This window comes from Schistocerca serialis, chromosome 5 (assembly GCF_023864345.2).
Source record: "Schistocerca serialis cubense isolate TAMUIC-IGC-003099 chromosome 5, iqSchSeri2.2, whole genome shotgun sequence".
Lineage (NCBI taxonomy): Eukaryota > Metazoa > Arthropoda > Insecta > Orthoptera > Acrididae > Schistocerca > Schistocerca serialis.
The window spans coordinates 575,881,892-575,907,144 of record NC_064642.1 but is presented as its reverse complement, the minus strand read 5'-3'; the positions used below and the strand labels follow the sequence as shown (position 1 = coordinate 575,907,144).

At 38.8% G+C, this 25,253-nt stretch overlaps 1 protein-coding gene across 1 annotated transcript in view; it reads left to right on the top strand.

Annotated features, from left to right (window-relative positions):
• The window catches only part of LOC126482106 (carboxypeptidase B-like), an 88,721-nt gene that overhangs the window by 54,155 nt on the left and 9,313 nt on the right, over positions 1–25,253 (top strand). The window contains exons 7-8 of the mRNA XM_050106082.1: positions 13,684–13,740; positions 13,825–13,909. Coding sequence (XP_049962039.1) covers positions 13,684–13,740; positions 13,825–13,909 — 142 coding nt within the window. The remainder of the gene's footprint in view (positions 1–13,683; positions 13,741–13,824; positions 13,910–25,253) is intronic.

Sequence of the window (25,253 nt, the reverse complement as noted above, 5' to 3'; positions counted from 1 at the left end):
GATAAAGAATTCAATTGGTTATATTTCATTACTCATCAAAAAGTGTCAGAAGATTTCATTAGAGAGATTGCATATAAATATAAGTCACTGAGCTGTTGGCGAATAAATCTAGTGTGCAGAAAATTTTTTTCAGAACAGTTTTTAAGAGATTTCAGTAGCAAGTATAATAACGAATTGTGGTATGTAGTTTGTCAAAATCAAAAGTTAAGTGATCAATTCATCAGAGACTTTAAAGATCAAGTTGACTGGACAGCTGTTGGCTACAAACAAGAGCTTTAAGATGATTTCATTACAGAGTTTGCAGATAAAGTTAATTGGCATGCTTTAATGAGTAAGAACAAGGTATCGAGTGTTGAAATCGAGCGACTCAATCACAGTATGTATGTAAACGTTGGGAAAAATAGAGAACCTTGTAGTGTATGTTTGTTCGTTAATGGTCATTCTAATGAAGTAGAAAGAGTTTGCAATCATTTTTTCTGTGAATTATGTTTAGAAACCAGTTACAAAATAACAGTACCTGCCCATTGTGTAGACGCATTTTAAGATATGGGTCTTAGACACAAACACCTGAAGAGAATGAAATTATTGTTAACAGGATGCTTTTGATACTGATGATTAATTTGATTTTGATAATCCAACTATTTGTGATGATGAATATGATATTCATTAAGAAGAAGCGGTTTCACATTGAACATCACAAAAACAAAAATGAAATTAAAAAATATTTTTACTCTTACAATAAATAGGATCATGGAATCTGTTATCACTAAACTCAATGAAATAGTTAAACCAAATATCCCATTCAAAAGCCTAAATGAACTTCCACTAAACAAAACACTATTAATCAAAAAGACTGAACTACTCAAAACTAAAGTTGGTGCTAAGATCCTTGTTTACATAGACAACTATAAGGTGTTTTTACCTGATCGTTACATCAAAGCGTTTGATAAAAAAAAAACAGAAAAGTAATTAACGATGGTAAAGAACAATTATATCTTGTCTATGGAGGTAAAATCAATTTGAGTGACAGTAGAGGTTTTCACAAGATTGAATTTACAGAAAAATCAAACGAAAAACAATCAGAACTAGAAATTAGCGATAGTGAGTAACTGCTTTTTTAGTTTTAAATTTGTATATGCTTTTATGGTATTAACCATTAAAGCTCAAGCTTAACTGTGTTTATGTAAAACCTAACCTTTCACAACTGTCTTTCAAGCGCAGCCTCAAGTTGTTTTTGTAATAAGATGTTTTTGTGTTTAAGCCTTTCTATTTCTATTTCCGTTTTTAGTTTGCCTATTGTTATGTTTTTCAGTTTAAGTTGTGATTCAAGCTGGTCTTGTTCGTTTACTAATTTTTGAAGGTCAAAGCTATACTTGTCGTTTAATTCTTCATAATGTTCTATTATCCTTTTGAGTTGTTTCTCATTAAGCACAATTAGCTCTTTGAAGTTTCAATAATCAATCTTTGCACCTAATGTGTTAAAGTGTTTAGAGATGGAACTTTCTGCATTTGTTACATACAGCAGATCGATATAAGAAAAACATTTAAGAGTTAATACTACATTATAATGTGGTCTTTTGTTCTTTCCTCTAAGTCTTTCCTTTTACCATATTTACACACAGTGCAGTTATCAGCAATAACATCATTAATGCAAAACTCCTTGCGAAGGTCTTTAATGGTACCTAACGAAAACAAATAAACACAAGAAATAGAATTAGTTGCTGTCTTTAAAACAGCTATAATATGCGCTGGGGTAGCTTCTTTTGATCTTAGTTGTTTGTTCTCTCATTATAGTTGTTTAATTCTATTTTCTAGTTGGTATTGACCCATCTTTCTTACTGATGGTAAAACTTTCTCGTAAACCCAATCTTGTTAATTTTCTGCTTCTGTCATGTTAGACTTCATAAGTAAAGAATACAGACCATGTTCATTGATAAAAATAGAGTGAGGTTGAATATTTAAATGGGATAACGATTCGTTACCCCTTTGCGTCCGTCTATTTAAAGGGGGTAACGAATCACTACCCCTTAATTGTGTATATGTTTTTAGGTATTTAGATTTGATGTGATCTTTAATTGCTTTGTTTGTGTTTGTATACTCGAAAATCTCTACCACGTCTTTGTCTTTAAACCATATCTTAACATCATGGTCTTCATTAACTTTTGTTTGTTCATTTAAAGGGGGAGCAAATCGATTCTCCCTTAGTTCGAATGTTTTTTTATATTTAAGTTTGACATGACATCTAATTGCTTCACGCGTAGTAGATCTTTACATCATCATCGTTTTCCTCAATAATAAAACTCACAGTTTTGGTTTTAAAAGTAAGTAAGCTATTCTGTAAATCAATCAACTATCTGTTTATTACGTAATGAATTAAAAACTTTGTTTGTGCTTTTATGGAACAAGAAGCCAGAAGCAGAAAAGTTTCAAGATTCCGTTACGTTTACTTTTTTTCGTGTTACATCTATGTTACGTTTACCTTATGTTTACGTTTTTTCACATTGCGTTTACGTTACGTTTACGTTGTGATTAGGTTTTCTCGCATTACATTTACGTTGTATTTACGTTTTATTTTGTAGAATAAATGGTTGGTAAAATGAAGAATCCTTATGATGTAAATAAAGCACTAGAAGCAATTAAAATGAGAGAATATTTAAGGGATAGTTTTAGAGGATTTACAAACAAAAGAGTTGATGAATATGACAAATACAAAAAACAGGAACAACCTGTGATTGATGCAATTGGTAACCTTGGTGAACGACTTGAAAGCAAACTGGATGAAGCTCTTGAGAATAAAAGTAAAGACCTTATTCCATTTCAATTTAATACAAGTGAAGATTTGGGAATCAATAGAACACTAAATGAATCGGAAGTAGATAATGTGCTTTGTGATTATGATGAAGAAACTAAGAAAAGAGAAAAGAAATACATAGCAAGTCAAATGGCTTATGATTATCAACATGATGAACCAGAAGGACTAGCAACTCCAAAACCGAAACAAAACCAACTTTTATAGGAACACGTATACTGAGATACCTGAACAACTGTATAGACGAAATTTTCGGTTTAAAATCAATTGGCGCTGAAAAATATATTGGTGATGAACCTGTAAAATTTAACACATTAACTGTTGAAGGAAGACATTACGATTATTTAACTGTACAAAGAAAAGAATATCAACCCACTGACGGTTTAATGAATCTTCTTACTCAAAAGTATATTACTTTGGATGATCTTGATGGTAAATTTGCTGAAGAGGATTTACAAAATTACGCAGAAATCTTACTTGAATCAAACGCAATTTTTTGTAATAGGAAGCTTAGATCGAGTAGAGGGGCAAAATACAAATCAATAATTGAGCACATTCTAGGAAAACACTGTAGAAATGATAGTAGCTCAGAATCAAGATTTGAAACTAGTACTCCAAGACCAAAGAGAGGTAAAGGTTTTGTTAAAGAATATAATGAGCTACGAATCGAATACATTTGGATGAACGATGTTAGGGACTTAATTGACTGTTTGGCTGTTATTGATGGTGAAGAGAGAGAGCAGGAAACGATAATTTTCGAAATGCGAAAGTTGCAATAATGAAAATGTTGACGTGAAAGTTTAACGATTTTGTGATTAATAGCCCTAAAGGTACATCATACGTTATAAAATTCTTAAACATGTTACCACTATCATTCTGGGAAAATAAGAAATATGGCAAAGGAATAGTTAATTGGGCTTTGAATAATCTTAAAATGCCTGAGCTTCACATTCCTGGTTATAACTATTGTGGTCCGTTTACAAAGCTGGAAGAACGATTAAACAGAGGAGATGAAGGAATTAATAGGTTAGATGAAGCTTGTAAAGAACATGGTATAGCTTATGATGAGAATAAAGATTTAAGTAAGAGACATGAGGCAGATAAAGTCCTACAAGATAAAGCGTTGGCTAATGTTATTGGTAAAGATTCTGATTGGGATGAAAAGTTAGCATCGGCTGGTATCGCAAGTGTCATGTACATGAAAAGGAAAATGGGCTGGGGTTTGTAAATAATTGTTTGTTAAGCTTAGTTTACGATGTTTTTATGAGCGAATCCATAAAAGCCGGTTTTAATTAGAGGCACTACAACGTTCTGCTGCGTAATCGGTAAGAGGAAACGATAGCTGTCAACCTTGGCGTGCTTTTTGCGCTGTGCGTGATGCACCCAGCTAGTGACCTTGTTAGCCTCGCTATCTCTCACAGCTGCACGGCGCTGATTCATACACTGCGATACGTACCAGCTTGGAGCTTCCGTCAACAGATGGCTCTGATCTTTGTTCCGTTTGAGGCAATAAGAAAACATTTTTCACTTTAAACACAAATTAATTATTTTTAAAGCGGTTTTCAGTATTCATACTAACATTTGCACAGAGCTTACATATCGTCTCTTCAAATGAAATACAATAATGTGAAGGAAATCATATATTTATGTCCAGAATATGCTGATGAACGTAGCGCTTTTTGAATATACTTTATCACTAGATTACCAACTGTATATACAAACTGCAAAGGACTACTTGTCCTCCCGGTTGCCCCAGGCTGGAAGTTGAGCTGGCCACTCAAGCTATGGGGATCATCGTTGGTCAAGACGCTGCTGTCTGGAGCTCTGCCCCCTCAATTGAAGATGACGGGTGACGGAAGCGGAAGGGCAGCTACCATCAAGTCGCTGGAAGAGGAATTTGGACTATGAGAAAACTTCGAAAAAAAAAGAGAAGTTGGAATAATTCCCTCCGGGGTTTCATTCAATGGCGCCGAAGGTTTTTGCCGTTTTTGAGAATGATTTTCAGATTTGATTTATTTTAATTTCATTATTGCACTGCGAACTTGTTCATTTCGTTTTAACCCCGTCGTTTTGGCGGGTTTTAATCGTTTACAGTTGTTCTTTTTAAAGGCTGCTCTCTGTTTAGAAAGAGAACCGTGTTTCAAAGCGTATGGTTTATCTGCTTCTTTCATATTAGCTTTATAACTAAAGAATACAAGCTGGGTTCATTGATAAAAATAGCATGAGGTTGATTATTGGAAGGGAGTCTATAGTATAGACACCTTGAACTAGAAGGGAGTCTACAGTATAGACTCTTTAATGCTTCAAATGTTTTCCGATTTTTTTGCCTTTTGTTGTTTGTTTTTTTGAAGAGAGTAGCGAATTGCTACCCTTTGTTGTATGTTTATTTGAAGAGAGTAGCGAATTGCTACCCTTTATTGTTTGTTTATTTGAAGAGAGGAACGATTCGTTCTCCTTTATTTGTGTATATGTTTTTTGGTATTTAGATTTAACGTGATCTCTAATCTGTACATAACCGTCTTAAACAACAATAATGAAGTGCACATTTTTCGATTTTGTTGGGGCGGTTTAATTCATTCATTAGTTTTAAATTAGAGAATATAAGCCAACTCGTTCGTAAAAATTGTTCTTCTTTCGTTAAAATTATACTTGTCGTTTTTGGCTGGATAGACCTGTCGTTTTGACTGCGTAGACCAGGCGTTTCACCAGGTCTCACTTGTTCGTGTGTTTTATTATTTTCTATGTCTACATGTTTCCTAATTGCTTCATCTGTATCAGTTTATTAAAGTATATCAGTCATATCTTTAGCATGGAGTGTGCAAGTGTCTGTTCTATTTGGTTTCAGGCCATTGTGACTTATCACATGATTGGGGGTTCATAGTAATGGGTGGCACTTTTTTTTTTTTTTTTTTGTGGTGATCATTTGGCTGTATTTTTATTCTTAAATCTATGGGTACATTATTTACGTACGATTTGATTTCGATTTTCTGATTTAGATTTGTTATGTGCTTATATAGGACTGAACTCTTCTATATTATCTTTCATGCGGTGCAGTGCGCTGATAAGGTCGCGTAATTATTCTTGCCATTTGTTACTTTAATTAATTAGTGCTGACTAAATGATTTTGGCTAAAAATTGTGATCAAAGGCAGGTGACGCAGAACCGACAAATCATATCTACTCACTGAATTTACAAAGCCTGCAGTTAAGACGAAAATAATGAAGCAGTTCACTACCCCCTGTCAGTCAAAAAAGTTTTGATGCTGGATTAATAAAAATAGAAAAAAGGTTAAGTTTGTGACTTTGACGCTTTGGGGTTTCTAGATAGTCTCCACTCACTTGAGTACAACGTACTGAACGTTCATACAACCATGTGAAATGTTACATAACGCGTTCTTTGGGATGTTGTTCAACTCGCTTGTCACATTGGGTCGAACACTGTTGTCAAAGAATTGACTTTTCGTGTGAGTTTCTGCGTTTTGTCCTTTTGTGGTAGGCTCACGTTGATATCACCAAAGAGTTGTTCGCATTTGCCATTTCAGTCAAGTCGTGGAAGGTGTACATATCATTGCCTGTCGGTTGGGGAAGTTAAGCTAGGCTGTTCCCTTGGTGCTCTTCAAGAGTAGTAGCCTTTGTGTCGGCACCAGGTTTCAACCTCCACCATCTCTTATCATCTTTAGTGCGAACACGACGTTACCTTCTGCACACATACACCACAGTTACCTACACTCAACGGAAACACTTCAACATACAGCTCTCATACTTCGCGAAGGAAAGGTATCTGCGGCCGCGAAGGATAGGAAGAAACCGTTCCAATTTTGGCGCTGAATCTGCACTTCTGTGTTTCCTATCCATTCATGCCATACGAATTTACTTTTATTTTATTGTTTTCGTCTGGGTGTCGAGGTTTGTAGGGCTAAGTTTGAACACACTTTTCTCCTCTTCAAAACATTCTGGAAAATGTCTTGGACATTCGATTTAGAGATGATGTCTGGGAGACTAGGTGTGAAGGACAGAGTCTGGACGCACTTTTATGTTCTTCATAACATTTTGGACAATGTCTTGAACACTTGACTTGCAAATCTTCAGTTCGTTGCTCCATCGCGATTTGTGATGCAAGAAAGCTGACAAATTATAGTGGCACATTCACTACGTAACATTGTCTGGTCACAAGTCTGTTGTTTACAGTTGTTAGTTCAAGCTGTCGCCGTTGTTACTCCGCTGATGACGCGTACATGGCAGAGCAAAACCAGGTCCGCAACTTTTTGACGTATGGTGTATACAGCACCTCCTGAAAGCACATCACAATGTTCAACATATTATGATCATGTAACTTATGCTTATGGTACCCTTACTTTCAACTTGTTATGTTGCACCTTTCTGTAAAAGACTTAACTCTGAAGCGAATGATGGTAATATCATTTGAATAGTTTGCTTCTAATGAACTTTTCGACTCTGTATGTACAGAACAGGGAATCAGTGATCATAAGGCCGTTGCAGCATCCCTGAATATGGAAGTTAATAGGAATATAAAAAAAAGGGAGGAAGGTTTATCTGTTTAGCAAGAGTAATAGAAGGCAGATTTCAGACTACCTAACAGATCAAAACGAAAATTTCTGTTCCGACACTGACAATGTTGAGTGTTTATGGAAAAAGTTCAAGGCAATCGTAAAATGCGTTTTAGACAGGTACGTGCCGAGTAAAACTGTGAGGGACGGGAAAAACCCACCGTGGTACAACAACAAAGTTAGGAAACTACTGCGAAAGCAAAGAGAGCTCCACTCCAATTTTAAACGCAGCCAAAACCTCTCAGGCAAACATAGGCTAAACGATGTCAAAGTTAGCGTAAGGAGGGCTATGCGTGAAGCGTTCAGTGAATTCGAAAGTAAAATTCTATGTACCGACTTGACAGAAAATCCTAGGAAGTTCTGGTCTTACGTTAAATCAGTAAGTGGCTCGAAACAGCATATCCAGACACTACGGGATGATGATGGCATTGAAACAGAGGATGACACGCGTAAAGCTGAAATACTGAACACCTTTTTCCAAAGCTGTTTCACAGAGGAAGACCGCACTGCAGTTCCTTCTCTAAATCCTTGCACAAACGAAAAAATGGCTGACATCGAAATAAGTGTCCAAGGAATAGAAAAGCAACTGGAATCACTCAATAGAGGAAAGTCCACTGGACCTGACGGGATACGAATTCGATTCTACACAGAGTACGCGAAAGAACTTGCCCCCCTTCTAACAGCCGTGTACCGCAAGTCTCTAGAGGAACGGAAGGTTCCAAATGATTGGAAAAGAGCACAGATAGTCCCAGTCTTCAAGAAGGGTCGTCGAGCAGATGCGCAAAACTATAGACCTATATCTCTGACGTCGATCTGTTGTAGAATTTTAGAACATGTTTTTTGCTCGAGTATCATGTCGTTTTTGGAAACCCAGAATCTACTATGTAGGAATCAATATGGATTCCGGAAACAGCGATCGTGTGAGACCCAACTCGCTTTATTTGTTCATGAGACCCAGAAAATATTAGATACAGGCTCCCAGGTAGATGCTATTTTTCTTGACTTCCGGAAGGCGTTCGATACAGTTCCGCACTGTCGCCTGATAAACAAAGTAAGAGCCTACGGAATATCAGACAAGCTGTGTGGCTGGATTGAAGAGTTTTTGGCAAACGGAACACAGCATGTTGTTATCAATGGAGAAACGTCTACAGACGTTAAAGTAACCTCTGGCATGCCACAGGGGAGTGTTATGGGACCATTGCTTTTCACAATATATATAAATGACCTAGTAGATAGTGTCGGAAGTTCCATGCGGCTTTTCGCGGATGATGCTGTAGTATACAGAGAAGTTGCAGCATTAGAAAATTGTAGCGAAATGCAGGAAGATCTGCAGCGGATAGGCACTTGGTGCAGGGAGTGGCAACTGACCCTTAACATAGACAAATGTAATGTATTGCGAATACATAAAAGAAGGATCCTTTATTGTATGATTATATGATAGCGGAACAAACACTGGTAGCAGTTACTTCTGTAAAATATCTGGGAGTATGCGTGCGGAACGATTTGAAGTGGAATGATCATATAAAATTAATTGTTGGTTAATGCGGGTACCAGGTTGAGATTCATTGGGAGAGTGTTTAGAAAATGTAGTCCATCAACAAAGGAGGTGGCTTACAAAACACTCGTTCGACCTATACTTGAGTATTGCTTATCAGTGTGGGATCCGTACCAGATCGGTCTGACGGAGGAGATAGAGAAGATCCAAAGAAGAGCGGCGCGTTTCGTCACAGGGTTATTTGGTAACCGTGATAGCGTTACGGAGATGTTTAATAAACTCAAGTGGCAGACTCTGCAAGAGAGGCGCTCTGCATCGCGGTGTAGCTTGCTCGCCGGGTTTCGAGAGGGTGCGTTTCTGGATGAGGTATCGAATATATTGCTTCCCCCTACTTATACCTCCCGAGGAGATCACGAATGTAAAATTAGAGAGATTAGAGCGCGCACGGAGGCTTTCAGACAGTCGTTCTTCTCGCGAACCATACGCGACTGGAACAGGAAAGGAAGGTAATGACAGTGGCACGTAAAGTGCCCTCCGCCACACACCGTTGGGTGGCTTGCGGAGTATAAATGTAGATGTAGATGTAGATATAAGTCTCAAGAAGATTAAAACCGTGTTTTGGGCTGATTCTCAAATTTCGCTCTCAGTATCTCAAAATTTTGTTCAATCGATTATGCAGACACCACTCGTAAAGCTTTTTCCATGAAAGGCAAAGCTCTGTGATTGATCCTGGTTTAACGAATATATGAGGTGTATTCGAAAAGTTAGCATCTTTCGGTCAAGACAAAAAATTCATTCATTAGAAAAAGATTTTATTTGAGATTTCAGTTAGCTACAAATCTTTTTAAAGTATCCGCGCATCACTTTTCGTAAGGTTTCAATATCTTCTTCAATCCCACGGCACAGAAGGCGCTCGTCATTTCAAAACCACTGTTTAACGTGCAACAAGATCTAATATTTGCTGGGTGCGAGGTCGGGGCTATAGCGCGGGCGTACGAAAAGTTTCTAACAAAAATCCTGAACTGTCGTTAGTATGGCCAGTCGTCTAGTATCACACGTCGTATTTGGACAGCTAGCCGCTGTGGCCGAGCGGTTCTAGGCGCTTCAGTCTGGAACCGTGCGACTGCTACGGTCGCAGGTTGGAATCCTGCCTCGGGCATGGATGTGTGTGATGTCCTTATGTTAGTTAGGTTTAAGTAGCTCTAAGTTCTAGGGCACTGATAACCTCAAATGTTATGTCTCATAGTGCTCAGAGCCATTTGAACCATTTCCGTATTTGGATATGTCCTTATACACACAAACATCGAATTGTAGCACACATTTTCAAAGTCAGTATTGGACATTTATCTGACCTTTCTTCATTTAAATACATCGCCTGACTAAGAAAGTGAACCATCCAGAAGGGAAGGAGGAATTTTACTGCTTGAGTGGAAATGTAATATTTCGGTGTTTCTCTATTGTGGGAGCTTTAGGATATGTTATGTCACAGTATGACATCTTGTAGAGAACTGGAAAACAGTATGCTCCTTGGTATTTCATTTTGGTATATACTATCGTGCCCTGTGAGGCAGTTAGAAAGACACGCGCAAAGAGCGACAGGGAGACTTACCTCGTTCGAAGAGATCGATGAGGAACGGTTTGTGGACCGGGCTGAAAGTAGACTACTGAGTGGTGTAGAGCACGGAACTCGGTAGGATTCGCTCGGGAACTGGATGTAAATCATGTACTGGTAGGAAGGAATACACTCCGTGGAAGTGCCTCCTGTGACATTCCCTATGTATAAGGGACTATTTACAAGTATGCAGAAATGCTTGTATTAGATTGTACTACTATTGTCTTCAAAGTACAAGTTCTACTATGGCGGAGGCTAGTGAATCTTTCTAAGTACTGCCTGTTCCAAATAATACAAGTCCAGCCCTTGACCCCGAGCGACACGGAGGTGGTGTCCCAAACAACTGTCGATCTGCTCTCACCTCCAGTCGGTGGTTGGCCTATTTATAAGGAGCCGTTGCACACTGCACCAACCTTCTGGAGTGTCCCATGATGACTGTGTCGATTGCGATCGTCATGCGGCAACCGCATGACGTCCGCCGTACTTTCCCGTCGTATTTTTGTCGACGCTGGTGCCTGTACCGTTGAAGGGTCAAGTTGCTTAGCTCACCAGTTGCCTCGTAACGCTCCAATATCGCTTCTTGTTAGCTGATCAGACACTGGATAGCGGAACCTATCTCGTCGCACAAATATTTCACTTCCTCTCTCCAAGAAACGATTTCCCAACTTTCTTACTAACTTAAACTGAATACTTTACTATTGAATATTTTACCCATCCCGACAATAAGCTTATTTCAGCTTTATTGCCTTCATCAGTACATGCACTGACGTTGTAGATGGATATATGTCAACTCTGAGTAAACCATTATTGCTGTCTGTAGTTGTTGGTTGTAATAATATTATTCTCAGCAACGTTTTAATGCTGTTCAATAATGTGCTGTAGCATGTGTATTACAATCCGTTTTTTACTATCTGACAGCTATAGAATTTAAGGTTGACACTAGCTGTTCTCTCAAAGACTGAATAAATTTAACATACTGTGCACAAATATGCGAAGAAATCCACTACTGCTCTGTTACACTATTGGCGAGAGATCACTGATAAACGCGAGGAACTGCCAAATGGAAATCTGTAGTGTGTGCATGAAGTACCTACAGAAGAACCAATGGCCACACGTAAGGAATAGAAAATTGAAAGTAAAGCATAAATCACAACCATATCTTTGTAAATAGTTAGATACTTTAAATGTGCCGCCAGGAAACACTACAGATCTCGTAACAGAACATGCATAATTAAATAATTTTCTTTGTGTTACAGACCACTGGTGCATAGAACGAATAGACAAATTTTTCTTATCCACATGATAAACATAATAATTATCAACTAGTTACCAAAGCAAATAATTCAAGCTCTTTCCTGATCAATCACTGATAGGCAATGTAGTAATGGAGAAATAAGCAAATGTGAGTATTTATTAATAAAAGGTATCATCTTCTGAACAGAAGTGACAAATATTAATCTCACTGCAAAAAGTCGGCATCATTATGTACAATATGTTTAATTGTAAAACATATAAAAAGCAATACTATCTGTGTCAGATTAATTTTTTAAACTTATTTATTTTACAAAATTTATTTGAAAAGAATGGTAGCAGTTATAATCTGATCTTCGTTTACTTTTTGACTCCACATGTGTTTAGCACAAACATAAACATCACTGAATGTGATGAAAAAGCCGCTTATAAATGTGCACGCAAAAGAACGCCTGGTAAATAAAATACTGCCTTTTGAAGTGTTTGATCTTATGCTTTATCAATGGTCATTGCCAAAGCTACTTCTGTGGTGAATTGTTGTCTTATCATAAGGAAAGGCATGGCTGGATCATGAGGTGTGAGGTTAATGTGGAGTATGAGCACAGTTTATCGGAGTCAATGAGTTTGACAGTCATGAGGTACTTGCATATGTGAGTTACCACTAATCTTACAACATTAGTAAATGTCAGATTAGCGTTAAAAATTCAATTTAACAAAATATCAGTATTTTTCTTTCAAAACATACGATAAGGTGATAAACCGGACGAACTGAAAGAGTTCAAAAATTCTGTGTGGTACAAATGAACATTATTTATTTCTTCGAGTAGGACGGAATCAGAACTGAGATAAGCCATTGTCGCTCCAGGTAACGAGTTGGAAACGACATATATATTATATGTTGTACAATCATAATTTTTTGACGTAGAATTCCATTGGATCCAATTTCGAAACATTTTGTTCATTGATTTCTGTAGCATTGAATACAGTGGTAAAAAACTATCGTGACTACAGTAAAAGTATTTCGCAATTTTGATACGGATTAATGGTATTGAGGTTAGGAGACGTGTAACATCATCTTGCAGACCATATAAAGTAATGAAGAATTAAGTTATAAAAATAAATATGTAGATTAATGGTACAGAGATCAGGATACGTGTAACGTGACGTTGCAAACGCTGTAAATGAATGAAGAATTAGAAAATAATATTTAAGGTATAAAGGTAAGCGGTGCTTACCTGTGTTGGTGAACGCTGATTTCACTGTAAGTGAGCAGTACGAATTGCTTGCTTAAAGAAAGTAAAAAACTCCTGCCACTGTTGTGCATAAAAGTAAAATTGGATTGTCAATAGATGGCACCTTCTACATTGGCTTTATAAAAAAAGCCTTCTCAATAAAGTTTGTTAACCAAAACAATAACATCAAACTGTGTAGTTTTCGTTATTAGTGGTGAACAAGACCTTGAAAATGATGTCGCAGTCATTAATTCTGTTATCTTACGCTCCATTTGTGTTTTTTTTTCAGTTCACTCTTCTAAATTTCGTAAGAAGAAAAAATACTGTAGTTTCACGTATTCTGCACTCAGCACAGTGTTTTAATTTATTCATTTGCTTTCTGTGTAGGTTGTATTGTCAAATATGTGAGAGTAACTTTTTTTTAAATTTAGTAGTCGTGTGTATGTGAGAGAGAGTATAAGTTACAGAAGATATATTAGGTGTTACTAGTGACTGCCGTCGTTATATGTGGGACGAGACCGCATGCTAATAACTGACTTTAGATTCACACGATGTTCATTTTCAGGCTCCTCAGACGAAACAAAATGTTGTGTATAGAAAAATGTCATGCATTTGATTGTATCTTGCATACTAGTTTTGTTTTAAAGTAGTTTACGAGTCTTAATACACTCTGTGTTTTCAGTGGAGATAAATAATGAATGTGTAATTTCTTTGCAGTACATGCTTTACCCCTGGGGCTATACTAGCGAATTGCCTGACGACTGGGAAACTCTGGTAAGCTGAACTGAATATTCCCTTCAAGTACTAACTGCTTTAATGTATTGTAAGTTGAGATGATAAATTCCTTTCCTTGTATAGGACGCCTTGGGACAAGAAGCAATTGAAGCCCAGCAGGCAGCGGGAGGGCCTAACTACACCATTGGCAGCATCTACAACGTCATGTGTGAGTTGTCCTGCTGCTCTCATTTTTAAAGAGCATTGTTTTGAGGAAACTGGAGCTACTTGCGAGACAGTATTATTCCTTGTATCGTTTCTCTCGGTATTTCGCTACTACTTTCAGGTTGAAACTCCGTGCACGACTAGCTCGTGTGAAGTCGTGTACTACACGGACCTGGCATATTATCTTAGCAAAACGCAGTGAATGTCTTGTAAGTCTTTTAAGTTACATTTTTTAGCCTCAGCTCACATTGCAGATTTCGACTTATTGCCAAGACACTATCAGATTATATGAACAGGTGACATCGGAACTGTGCCTCTTAGTTTTAGGTGCTTTGTCCCGTGTACAAGATGATACCACAACGATGTTACGAACCATCATGGGTGATGGAGAAGGATAAATGTATAAATTTCAAAGTGAAACTGGTCTGGAAACGAATGAGTTGAATGTTATAAGAGAAAATCGTTCGCTTATCTCTGACTGTGGATTGCATTTGCCGATACTGTTGTTACTAATATTGTAGGGTGGCAACTTTCACAGGTGGCTGCAAGGGACCAAAACAAGAAACAAGTGGCCAGTAAACATGATCTCTAAAATGCATACCTTTTGAGCTATGAGCACTTGTTCATCTTCGCTACTATAAAACATCTCATCTATTGAAATACTTCTAAAAAATGTTTATTTACGACATAGGGTTACCTTACAAGTATCAAAACAAATAAAATATATTCGTCACAATGGACAAACTTTTGGTTATAAGGATCAGCAGACTGAAAACCAATCCGTAGGTTTTGATAAATTTACTAGAATTCAACAAAGATTTCTGCAACACTTCCGGTACTAAAGAGTAAAAGATGGCTAAGATTTAAAAGCGGTAAGCACGTCTATGAAGCAGATACTTAAACAGTAAATGCCATATAATTTTCAAAAGTAAGAAAGAGCGCTATTCTGTGATGCAGACGCAGCAGTTTGTTCAAAATTTATGAAGGCATATGAGTGAAACCATTAATGTACAAAATTTGAAAATAACAAGAAATTAGACAAGTCTGTGAAGCAGACAGAGCAGAATGTTGTTAAAAATATTTTAGAGAAAAATAAGTTATTGAAACGTCCCTCATCGTCAGTTTCCGTAGCGTCTGGTGAAGCTCAGAAGCAACCGTGTCCACAGTATTGCTCCGTAGACCCTCCCACACCTTTGTCGGCGGGCCTGTATAATTTTAGGTCCTGTTACACCTACGCTATAAAGCCACATTAGGGTCCCCAGTCTCGCTTAGACCCAATAGACAGGGTTAAAACGCTCTCTTCCTCTATACCACTATTCAATCCTCTGAATCCATCTGACAACCTTCAAAAGCACACAAGTCCGACCACTAGACTGGACAACGAACACTGAAATCCGTCACCACACCGTCACCAGTTAGGTTCTCCCGTCTCTTCTGCAAACAACACAGGAACACAGTCTGTAGTCACAATGGGTTAATACGCACACGAGAACATCCACACTTCTAATTTTTATTGGAGAAAATCTCAATTTATTCTTCTTCTGATAACCCTCGCTTTGTTCGATACATTATGTCTGCAGCCAACCAGTTGCTCCACACTCTTTTAGGCAACCTATTCGTAAAAAGTCTGTGTACGGTCGCTACCATCAACATCCACCGCCAAAACAGTCAATAGACTGAGATGTTTCCCACGCCCGCGCAAGGGAACATACTTCACAACACTTTAGGCACCTTCCATACACTGAAAAAAACCTTACTGACTTCTGACTACGAACTTCCGTAATACAACTTCACACCACCTCTGGCCAGAGGTCGCAATTCGCCTCCTACACTCTATCAGAGCCACCGAAAGACTCCGATTTTTAGTGAGCTTTTTATAGCCCCCCCCCCCCCCCCCCCCATGAACCATGGACCTTGCCGTTGGTGGGAAGGCTTGCGTGCCTCAACGATATAGATAGCCATACCGTAGGTGCAACCACAACGGAGGGGTATCTGTTGAGAGGCCAGACAAACGTGTGGTTCCTGAAGAGGGGCAGCAGCCTTTTCAGTAGTTGCAGGGGCAACAGTCTGGATGATTGACTGATCTGGCCCTGTAACATTAACCAAAACGGCCTTGCTGTTTTGGTACTGCGAACGGATGAAAGCAAGGGAAAACTACAGTCGTTATATTTCCCGAGGGTATGCAGCTTTACTGTATGATTAAATGATGATGGCGTCCTCTTGGGTAAAATATTCCGGAGGTAAAATAGTCCCCCATTCGGATCTCCGGGCGGGGACTACTCAAGAGGTCGTCGTTATCAAGAGAAAGAAAACTGGCGTTGTACGGATCGGAGCGTGGAATGTCAGATCCCTTAAACGGGCAGGTAGGTTAGAAAATTTAAAAAGGGAAATGGATGGGTTAAAGTTAGATATAGTGGGAATTAGTGAAGTTCGGTGGCAGGAGGAACAAGACTTTTGGTCAGGCGAATACAGGATCAAAAATTCAAAATCAAATAGGGGTAATGCAGGAATAGCTTTAATAATGAATAGGAAAATGGGAGTGCGGGTAACCTACTACAAACAGCATAGTGAACGCATTATTGTGGCCAAGATAGACACGAAGCCCACGCCTACTACAGTAGTACAAGTTTATATGCCAACTAGCTCTGCAGATGATGAAGAAATTGAGGAAATGTATGATGAGATAAAAGAAATTATTCAGGTAGTGTAGGGCGACGAAAATTTAATAGTCATGCGTGACTGGAATTTGACAGTAGGAAAAGGAAGAGAGGGAAACGTAGTAGGTGAATATGGATTGGGGCTAAGAAATGAAAGAGGAAGCCGCCTGATAGAATTTTGCACAGAGCATAACTTAATCATAGCTAACACTTGGTTCAAGAATCATGAAAGCAGGTTGTATACATGGAAGAACCCTGGAGATTCTAAAAGGTTTCAGATAGCTTATATAATGGTAAGACAGAGATTTAGGAACCAGATTTTAAATTGTAAGACATTTTCAGGGCAGATGTGGACTCTGACCACAATCTATTGGTTATGAACTGTAGATTAAAACTGAAGAAACTGCAAAAAGGTGGGAATTTAAGGAGATGGGACCTGGATAAACTGAAAGAACCAGAGGTTGTACAGAGTTTCAGGGAGAGCATAAGGGAACAATTGACAGGAATGGGGGAAAGAAATACAGTAGAAGAAGAATGGGTAGCTTTGAGGAATGAAATAGTGAAGGCAGCAGAGGATCAAGTAGGTAAAAAGACGAGGGCTAGTAGAAATCTTTGGGTAAGAGAAGAGATACTGAATTTACTTGATGAAAGGAGAAAATACAAAAATGCAGTATGTGAAGCAGGCAAAAAGGAATACAAACGTCTCAAAAATTAGATCGACAGGAAGTGCAAAATGGCTAAGCAGGGATGGCTAGAGGACAAATGTAAGGATGTAGAGGCTTATCTCAAGAGGGGTAAGATAGATACTGCCTACAGGAAATATAAAGAGACCTTTGGAGAAAAGAGAACCACTTGCATGAATATCAAGAGCTCAGACGGAAACCCAGTTCTAAGCAAAGAAGGGAAAGCAGAAAGGTGGAAGGACTATATAGAGGGTCTATACAGGCGCGATGTTCTTGAAGACAATATTATGGAAATGGAAGAGGAGGTAGATGAAAATGAAATGGGAGATATGATACTGCGTGAAGAGTTTGACAGAGCACTGAAAGACCTAAGTCGAAACAAGGCCCCGGGAGTAGACAACATTCCATTAGAACTACTGACAGCCTTGGGGGAGCCATACCTAACAAAACTCTACCATCTGGTGAGTAAGATGTATGAGACAGGCGAAATTCCCTCAGACTTTAAGAAGAATGTAGTAATTCCAATCCCAAAGAAAGCAGGTGTTGACAGATGTGAAAATTACCGAACTATCAGTTTAATAAGTCACAGCTGCAAAATACTAACACGAATTCTTTACAGGCGAATGGAAAAACTGGTAGAAGCTGGCCTCGGGGAAGATCAGTTTGGATTCCGTAGAAATGTTGGAACACGTGAGGCAATACTGACCCTACGACTTATCTTGGAAGCTAGATTAAGGAAGGGCAAACCTACGTTCCTAGCATTTGTTGACATAGAGAAAGCGTTTGATAATGTTGACTGGAAAACTCTCTTTCAAATTCTGAAGGTGGCAGGGGTAAAATACAGGGAGCGAAAGCTATTTACAATTTGTACAGAAACCTGATGGCAGTTATAAGAGTTCTTTCTTCTTCTCCCACTCTTATTATTCCCTCTTGGTTATTGTACATATTGTATATTACTCGTCTTTCTCTATACCTTTCCCCTATTTTTCTGAGACTTTCGAACATCTTGCACCATTTTACATTATCGGCCGCCATTTTCACGTCGACAGATACTATGAACGTGACTTGATTTTTCTTCAGCCTTGCTTCCATTATCAACCACAGCTTCAGAAGTCAGAACTGCCCCTCTGGTGGCTTTGCCTTTCCTAAAACCAAACTGTTCATTATCTAACACATCCTCAGTTTTCTTTACCGTTCTTCTGTATATTATTCTTGTCGCCAGCTTGGATACGTGAACTCTTAAGCTGATTGTGGTACGCTTCTCGCACTTATCGGCTCTTGCAGTCTTTGGAATTGGCTAGATGATGTTTCTCCGACATTCTGAGTCTAATACCGAATCCCCCATTTTTTCTGTGCCGACTCCTTCCGGAGTACAAAATACTTAAATTTACTAATACAAGCACCAACAGTGCAAAGTGAGATTTACAATCAAATGGGCGTTAGGCCTAATGACATTCAGGATGCTAAGCCTCCTCAATGCTTTGGCCAGTTTACGATCTGTAGAATGAGAGGTAAGGACGACAAATGATTGATGGTGACAGTACATAAGTCAGGTCAGTACCGCGTGCAGTCACGAACACATGAATGATACGCTTCCCCATGGTATCATGCAGTAGTCTAGCAGTGGTGATGTTTATGTGGGAAGCGTATGTTGACAACGTCTGGTAGACAGAAGAAGAAGTTCGATAATTTGCTACCTAATCAGACTTTTCGGCATTTAGACGTTTCCCGGACCGTTATCAATTTCTCCAAAAGTTCGTTATATGACGATGAGACATCTGTGCTTGCCAAGGGAGGAAATTTTGCTGTTAGTCCGCGTTTTGTGCCCATGGAAGAAATTATAGCCAGTGTAGAAGCAGGAATTCGCAGTGTGGATTCTGTAACAGCTGAAGAAATCCGTATAGAAACAGTGAGAATATTAGCCAATGCAAAACCGCCGAAAAGTAATATAACTGTGGGTGAGAGAAGAGCTTTAAAACTCCTGAATGACGACGATAGTATTTTGGTTCTCCCAGCTGACAAAGGAAGCGCAACGGTGGTTATGAATGTGGCCGACTATCGGAGTAAAATTACTCATCTACTGGATCCGCAAGCATATAGGAAGCTGAATAAGGACCCCACTAACAGCGTTCTCAGAAGTGTGTCGCGGTTAATAAAAAAGTCCTCCATTGAAGAGAGTGTACAGATAGGTCTCTGCAGTTCGGTTGCGCTACCACCGAGGCTTTATGGATTGCCCAAAATTCATAAAGAAAATGTGCCGTTAAGACCGATACTAAGTGCCATTGGTTCGCCCACCTACTCGTTAGCCAAGTTTTTGACTACGCTGCTAAAACCACATGTGGGCCGTTCGGACTCTTATATAAAGAATTCGACACATTTCATCAGCAGATTGAACGGCATAGCGGTCCAGCCGGAGGACATGTTGGTCAGCTTCGATGTGGTATCGCTGTTTACCATGGTTCCACTTAATGATGTATTGGAACAGCTGGATCGAATTTTTCGTGCCGATATTTCAGAACTGTTTAAGTGTTGTTTGGCGACCACATACTTCAAGTGGAATGAACAGTTTTATGAGCAAACGGATGGCGTGGCTATGGGAAGCCCCCTAAGTCCCGTAATTGCAAACTTCTTTATGGAGAAATTCGAAGAACAGGCCTTAGGTACTGCCAGCAAAAAACCAAATGTATGGTTCCGATACGTAGATGACACGTTTGTGCTGTGGAGACATGGTAGGGAGGAACTAAGCCGGTTCCACGAACATCTGAACAGTATAAACTCGAGAATTCAGTTTACAATGGAGGAGGAGGTAGACGGCAAATTACATTTCCTCGATGTGCTTGTTTTTAGAAACGAAAATGGTAGTTTGGGCCACTCAGTATACCGCAAACCCACGCACACGGACCGTTATTTGCACCGGGATTCGAACCACCACCCACAACAGAAGCGGGGTGTTATCAAGACGTTAGCGGACAGAGCTAGAAATATTTGTGAACCTGAGTTGATCGACGCTGAGATGGAACATCTCCACAATGCACTAATGAAGAACGGATATTCGTCCGCCGAAATAAAACGTGCGTTGAGGCAGCCACGCAGAAATCATACTGACGTACAGGCTGCTGCAAAATCTAAGGTTTTCCTGCCGTTTGTTAAAAATGTAACGGAAAGAATAGGGAGGATCTTGACGAAGCGGAATATTACTGTAATTTACAAGCCCACCAGGAAGATACAGGAATACCTTAAGCCTGACAAGGACGCTCGCAAACCACTGGAAAAAGCTGGAGTGTATAGGATCCCATGCAGCTGTGGTGATGTTTATGTGGGTACCACTAAAAGAACTGTTTCTAAACGTTTGGAAGAGCATAAGGGAAATTGTAGAAGAGGAGAAACGGAACGATCAGCTGTTGCGGAGCATGCTTTCCAGCCAGGGAACTACAATATTCGTTTCGAGGAGACGCAAGTACTAGCGGCCACAAGCGGATATTACGAAAGGCTCTACAGGGAGGCAATCGAAATCGCTAAACACCCAAATAACTTTAACCGGTGTGAAATTAAACGGTATATGGATGCCGGTGTTAAAGAAGATGTGTACCACCCGTCCACTACTGTGTGATGGCAACGGCCATCGACGGCGACGGACAGCGGCCAATTGCACTGACGTTTTCAAAACACGTGACGTCACGCCGCGGCGTGGGAGCGCGCGGACACGGAATTTAGCGGCAGTCAGTAGCGAGCCAGTGGGTGTGACCTTCCATTGAGCTACGAACCCTCTTGAAGATGTCTCCCGCAGTCGGAGACGAAACGTTGGGAATCGACACAGAATTCATCAAACGACCACGGCATAACAGCCCGGAAAATTATAATGGACATAATCCTCCGTGTCAGCATCCCTCCATGAAGACAATACTGAGGGCAGAAAGGGGAGAGTGTCATGTGAAGTTACAGACGTTTGATTGTCGTTATTATCATTTATTTATGTTACGATATTTACCAAGACCGTGCTCTGCGTCGTACGACTAGCCGTACACTTTATAGAACGTATTTCTTAACACGTTCAGGTAACATTTTAAATGAGGGCGTTCAGTAATACCTTTAATCAATTTTGGCAATTTATTCCACAGTTTTATTTCGTGGTAGAAAGAGTTTATGTGTATTCTCTCTAGTAAAATGTAAGTTTGGTCTGGATCTTGTTACATAGCCATCCACAAAGCTGTTTGTGCAATAATTGTCAATGTTATTTTGACGTGCACAACTGAGTGATAAATTTACTCGCATGTATGGGTGTTCAAAAAAATGGCTCTGAGCACTATGGGACTTAACAGCTGTGGTCATCAGTCCCCTAGAACTTAGAACTACTTAAACCTAACCAACCGAAGGACATCACACACATCCATGCCCGAGGCAGGATTCGAACCTGCGACCGTAGCAGTCGCACGGTTCCGGACTGCGCGCCTAGAACCACGATGTATGGGTGTAGTTAACAACCTACAGTGTTTTGAACAGACCTTCGCTATCTGCTCGACTACCAGTTCTGGTTATTATTATTATGGCCCTTTTCCTTTGTCTGAAAACAGTGTTCGTATTTCGCGCATTTGCTCTCCAAAAAAGAATTCCATAGCGAAGAACTGAGCATATATGTGAGCAGTGTGCAACTAAAAGCCGCTGCCTCTTACACGCTGATGAGAGAATTCTAAGGGCGTATCATGTTGATGACATTCTGTTAGCAAATATCTCACATAACTTCAACTGAGAATAAATGTTCTCTCCTACAAGTTTTGTCTTTGTTACACACTCTATAGATTTGCCATTACGTTTAATTTAACAGTCTCATTTTCTTTCTTAATAATGAATTTCTTGGCATTTATTTTCCTTTTGTTCAATGTCACTTCGGTGTACATTGACAAATTGTAAACTCCCTAGAAGTTTCCACTTGCTTTCGCTAAGAGGGCTTCTCTTATTTTCTCAGTGCTAATTTTATTGCTGTCATCAGGAAATAGAATTTTCACCTTGACTGGCAGTGTTGGGAAAGTCGTTGCTGTATATTAATAACAGTATTTCTCCTAATATGCTAACCTGAGGAACTCATATTAACGCATTTTACTTCTGTTAAGTCTTTTACTAAAGGTTTAGCTTATTTGAAGTATGTGTTATTTCTACTTTATGTGTGTGTCTGATAGCTATGGTCGGTACCACTCGTTAGCTACACCTCTTAGTTCTAATGATTTCTTTAATAGAATCTTGTGTTTAACAGTATCAAAAGCCACAAGAATATCGAGAAATATGCCTGTGACTCACTTATCTTTGAGAAGAGTATCAAGTACCGCTTTAGTGAATTCTATTTCAGTTGGTGCTATACTTGTATCACTTTCGTAACCACACTGTTATTCATGTAGAACGTTGTATTTATTCGAGTAATTCAATAATCTCTTTTATAAATGAGCATTGTTTTCGAGAATGATCACATCAGAGGAATTGATCGGTAGTTTTCTAAGTATTCAGCATTAGCTTGCTTTAGCAGAAGCTCAGTTCTTGCCTCTTTTAAATACTCTGAAAATTTTTGCGTGGTGCTAATGACTCATTGACCATTTTTGTTAAAAGAGCTTATAGACTCTGCTTGCAGCATACATACTCGTACTTCATCAAAGTCCACAAATTTTGCAACAACTGCTCAAAATTAACGTGGTACTAAAATAGCGTAAAACATCTCTGATTTATTTTATGAGAATAACATGGAGTTATACGAGCAACGATGTACACAGCATAATTTTCTACTAAAAATCACCCATAAAATACTTGAAAATGGCCTCAGACCGATATTGTACAATCGCACATGAAATAAAGAGAGTGGTAGCTGAAGGCATCATGAAATCGTTCAAAAAATTCGTCGCAGCTTCAGATTCTGTCGCATTGAAAATTAAGTCTAAAGGCCTTATTTTTTAGGTTTTCTACAGCTTTACTCACTTCGTGTGCTGTGACTGACAGCTGCTCTTAATGCTCAATTATTTATAGGGCTTATAATAGTTTTTCGGAATTTTTGTTATTCATTTGGTGTAATACTTAAAATACACATTCACACAGTTTACTAGACGGCTGATATTATTTCTTACTTTATGTCCCTCTCTTATTATGTAGCTGAGAGTGGGCCAAAACCTGCCTGTTAACTTATATCTCATAAAAATCTGACTTCTTCTATTTTTTTTTTTTTTTTTTGTAGAATGAGGTTTTTAATATTATGTGCATGTTAAAAATGTGTGATACTCATGTATAATGTGATTATAAGTGGTTTAATTTTTGTGATTTTTTTCCTGTCGTTTACCCCAAAGATGGGGTAAAACAGAAACCCATAAGATTTAAATATAAAAAGTAAGTTCCAAAATTTTGCCAAAAAAAACCTGTACAAATGAAATTTTAAAAAGTGACGAGACATTTATCAATATGAAATAAGAAATTAACACTACATGAGCTTATATTTAAGTTTTAAGGACACAAGTCACAAACGAAATTTTAATCTTCTTCGACACAATTTGTACAGGCCTCGTGGGCCCATTCCTTACAGTTCAACCGCTGAATTCACCCTCCCTGTCCTTTGAGTTACAGTATAATTCACTGAAGAACATGCAGGCCTCTTCTTCATTCAAGTCGTCGTCATCTTTATCGACGTTAATTTCCACTTTCTTTTCTTTTACCTTGCTATTTTCAGATTTTGTTTGGAGCTTAGACTGAAAATAAGGCTTTCTCTTTGGATATCTTTTACTTTTAGTATCTTTTTCCAGTGCTCCATTGTTTTTAGCTTTCATTCTTACTTCTTTAATTTTCCATTGGTCTTCTTTTTTCTTCTCCTCTGTCTCCAGTTTTGATTTTTAAGGTGAGGATGTGAGGATGACTGTCTTTCCTTTTTTCCTTCCATTGTTCTTGTGAACCCTCCTATTCTTGTGGGGGTGCCATTAGTAATTTGGATGATATTAGAAATTCTCCTGTTTCTTCCAATGGTCTTTTTCGTAGGCCTAGTGGGGTTGGCCCGTATGAAGTATGTGGTGAATGTGCTGCTCCAGAAATGAAGGCTGGTTCCCTTCTTCATTTCGTGCTTCAGAAGTTGAATACCGAAATCACGTAGCATTAGGTATCACAGATGTAAATGGCTGAAGACGATTGTCATCAGGTATTCCAGAATCCACACTCAGGAACATTGCAGAGCCCTGGGACTGTGCAGAACCTAGTGCAGTGTTCGATGACTTAAGATAGAATTTTCAAAATTTTTAGGTGTGTCCATTGATGAGAGGTTAAACTGGAAGCAACACATTGATGGTCTGCTGAAACGTCTGAGTTCAGCTACGTATGCCATTAGGGTTATAGCAAATTTTGGTGATAAGAATCTCAGTAAATTAGCTTACTATGCCTACTTTCATTCACTGCTTTCGTATGGCATCATATTCTGGGGTAATTCATCGTTGAGTAGAAAAGTATTCATTGCTCAAAAACGTGTAATCAGAATAATTGCTGGAGCCCACCCACGGTCATCCTGCAGACATCTATTTAAAGATCTAGGGATCCTCACAGTAACCTCACAGTATATATATTGACTTATGAAATTTGTTGCTAATAATCCAACCCAGTTCAAAAGTAATAGCAGTGTGCATAGCTATAAAACCAGGAGAAAGGATGATCTTCACTATGCAGGGTTAAATCTGACTTTGGTACAGAAAGGGGTAAATTACGCCGCCACAGAAGTCTTTGGTCACCTACCAAACAGCATCAAAAGCCTGACAGATAGCCAACTAACATTTAAAAATAAATTAAAAGAATTTCTAGATGACAACTCTTTCTACTCATTGGCTGAATTTTTAGATAAAAATTAAGGGAAAAAAACACATCCAATATTTTGTGCAATGTAATATCTTGTACAGATGTCTTTTATTAACCTGACACGTTCCACATCATTACGAAGTGTCGTATTCATGATCTATGGAACAAGTATTAATCTAATCTAATCTAATCTGTTGATGTTGATGGC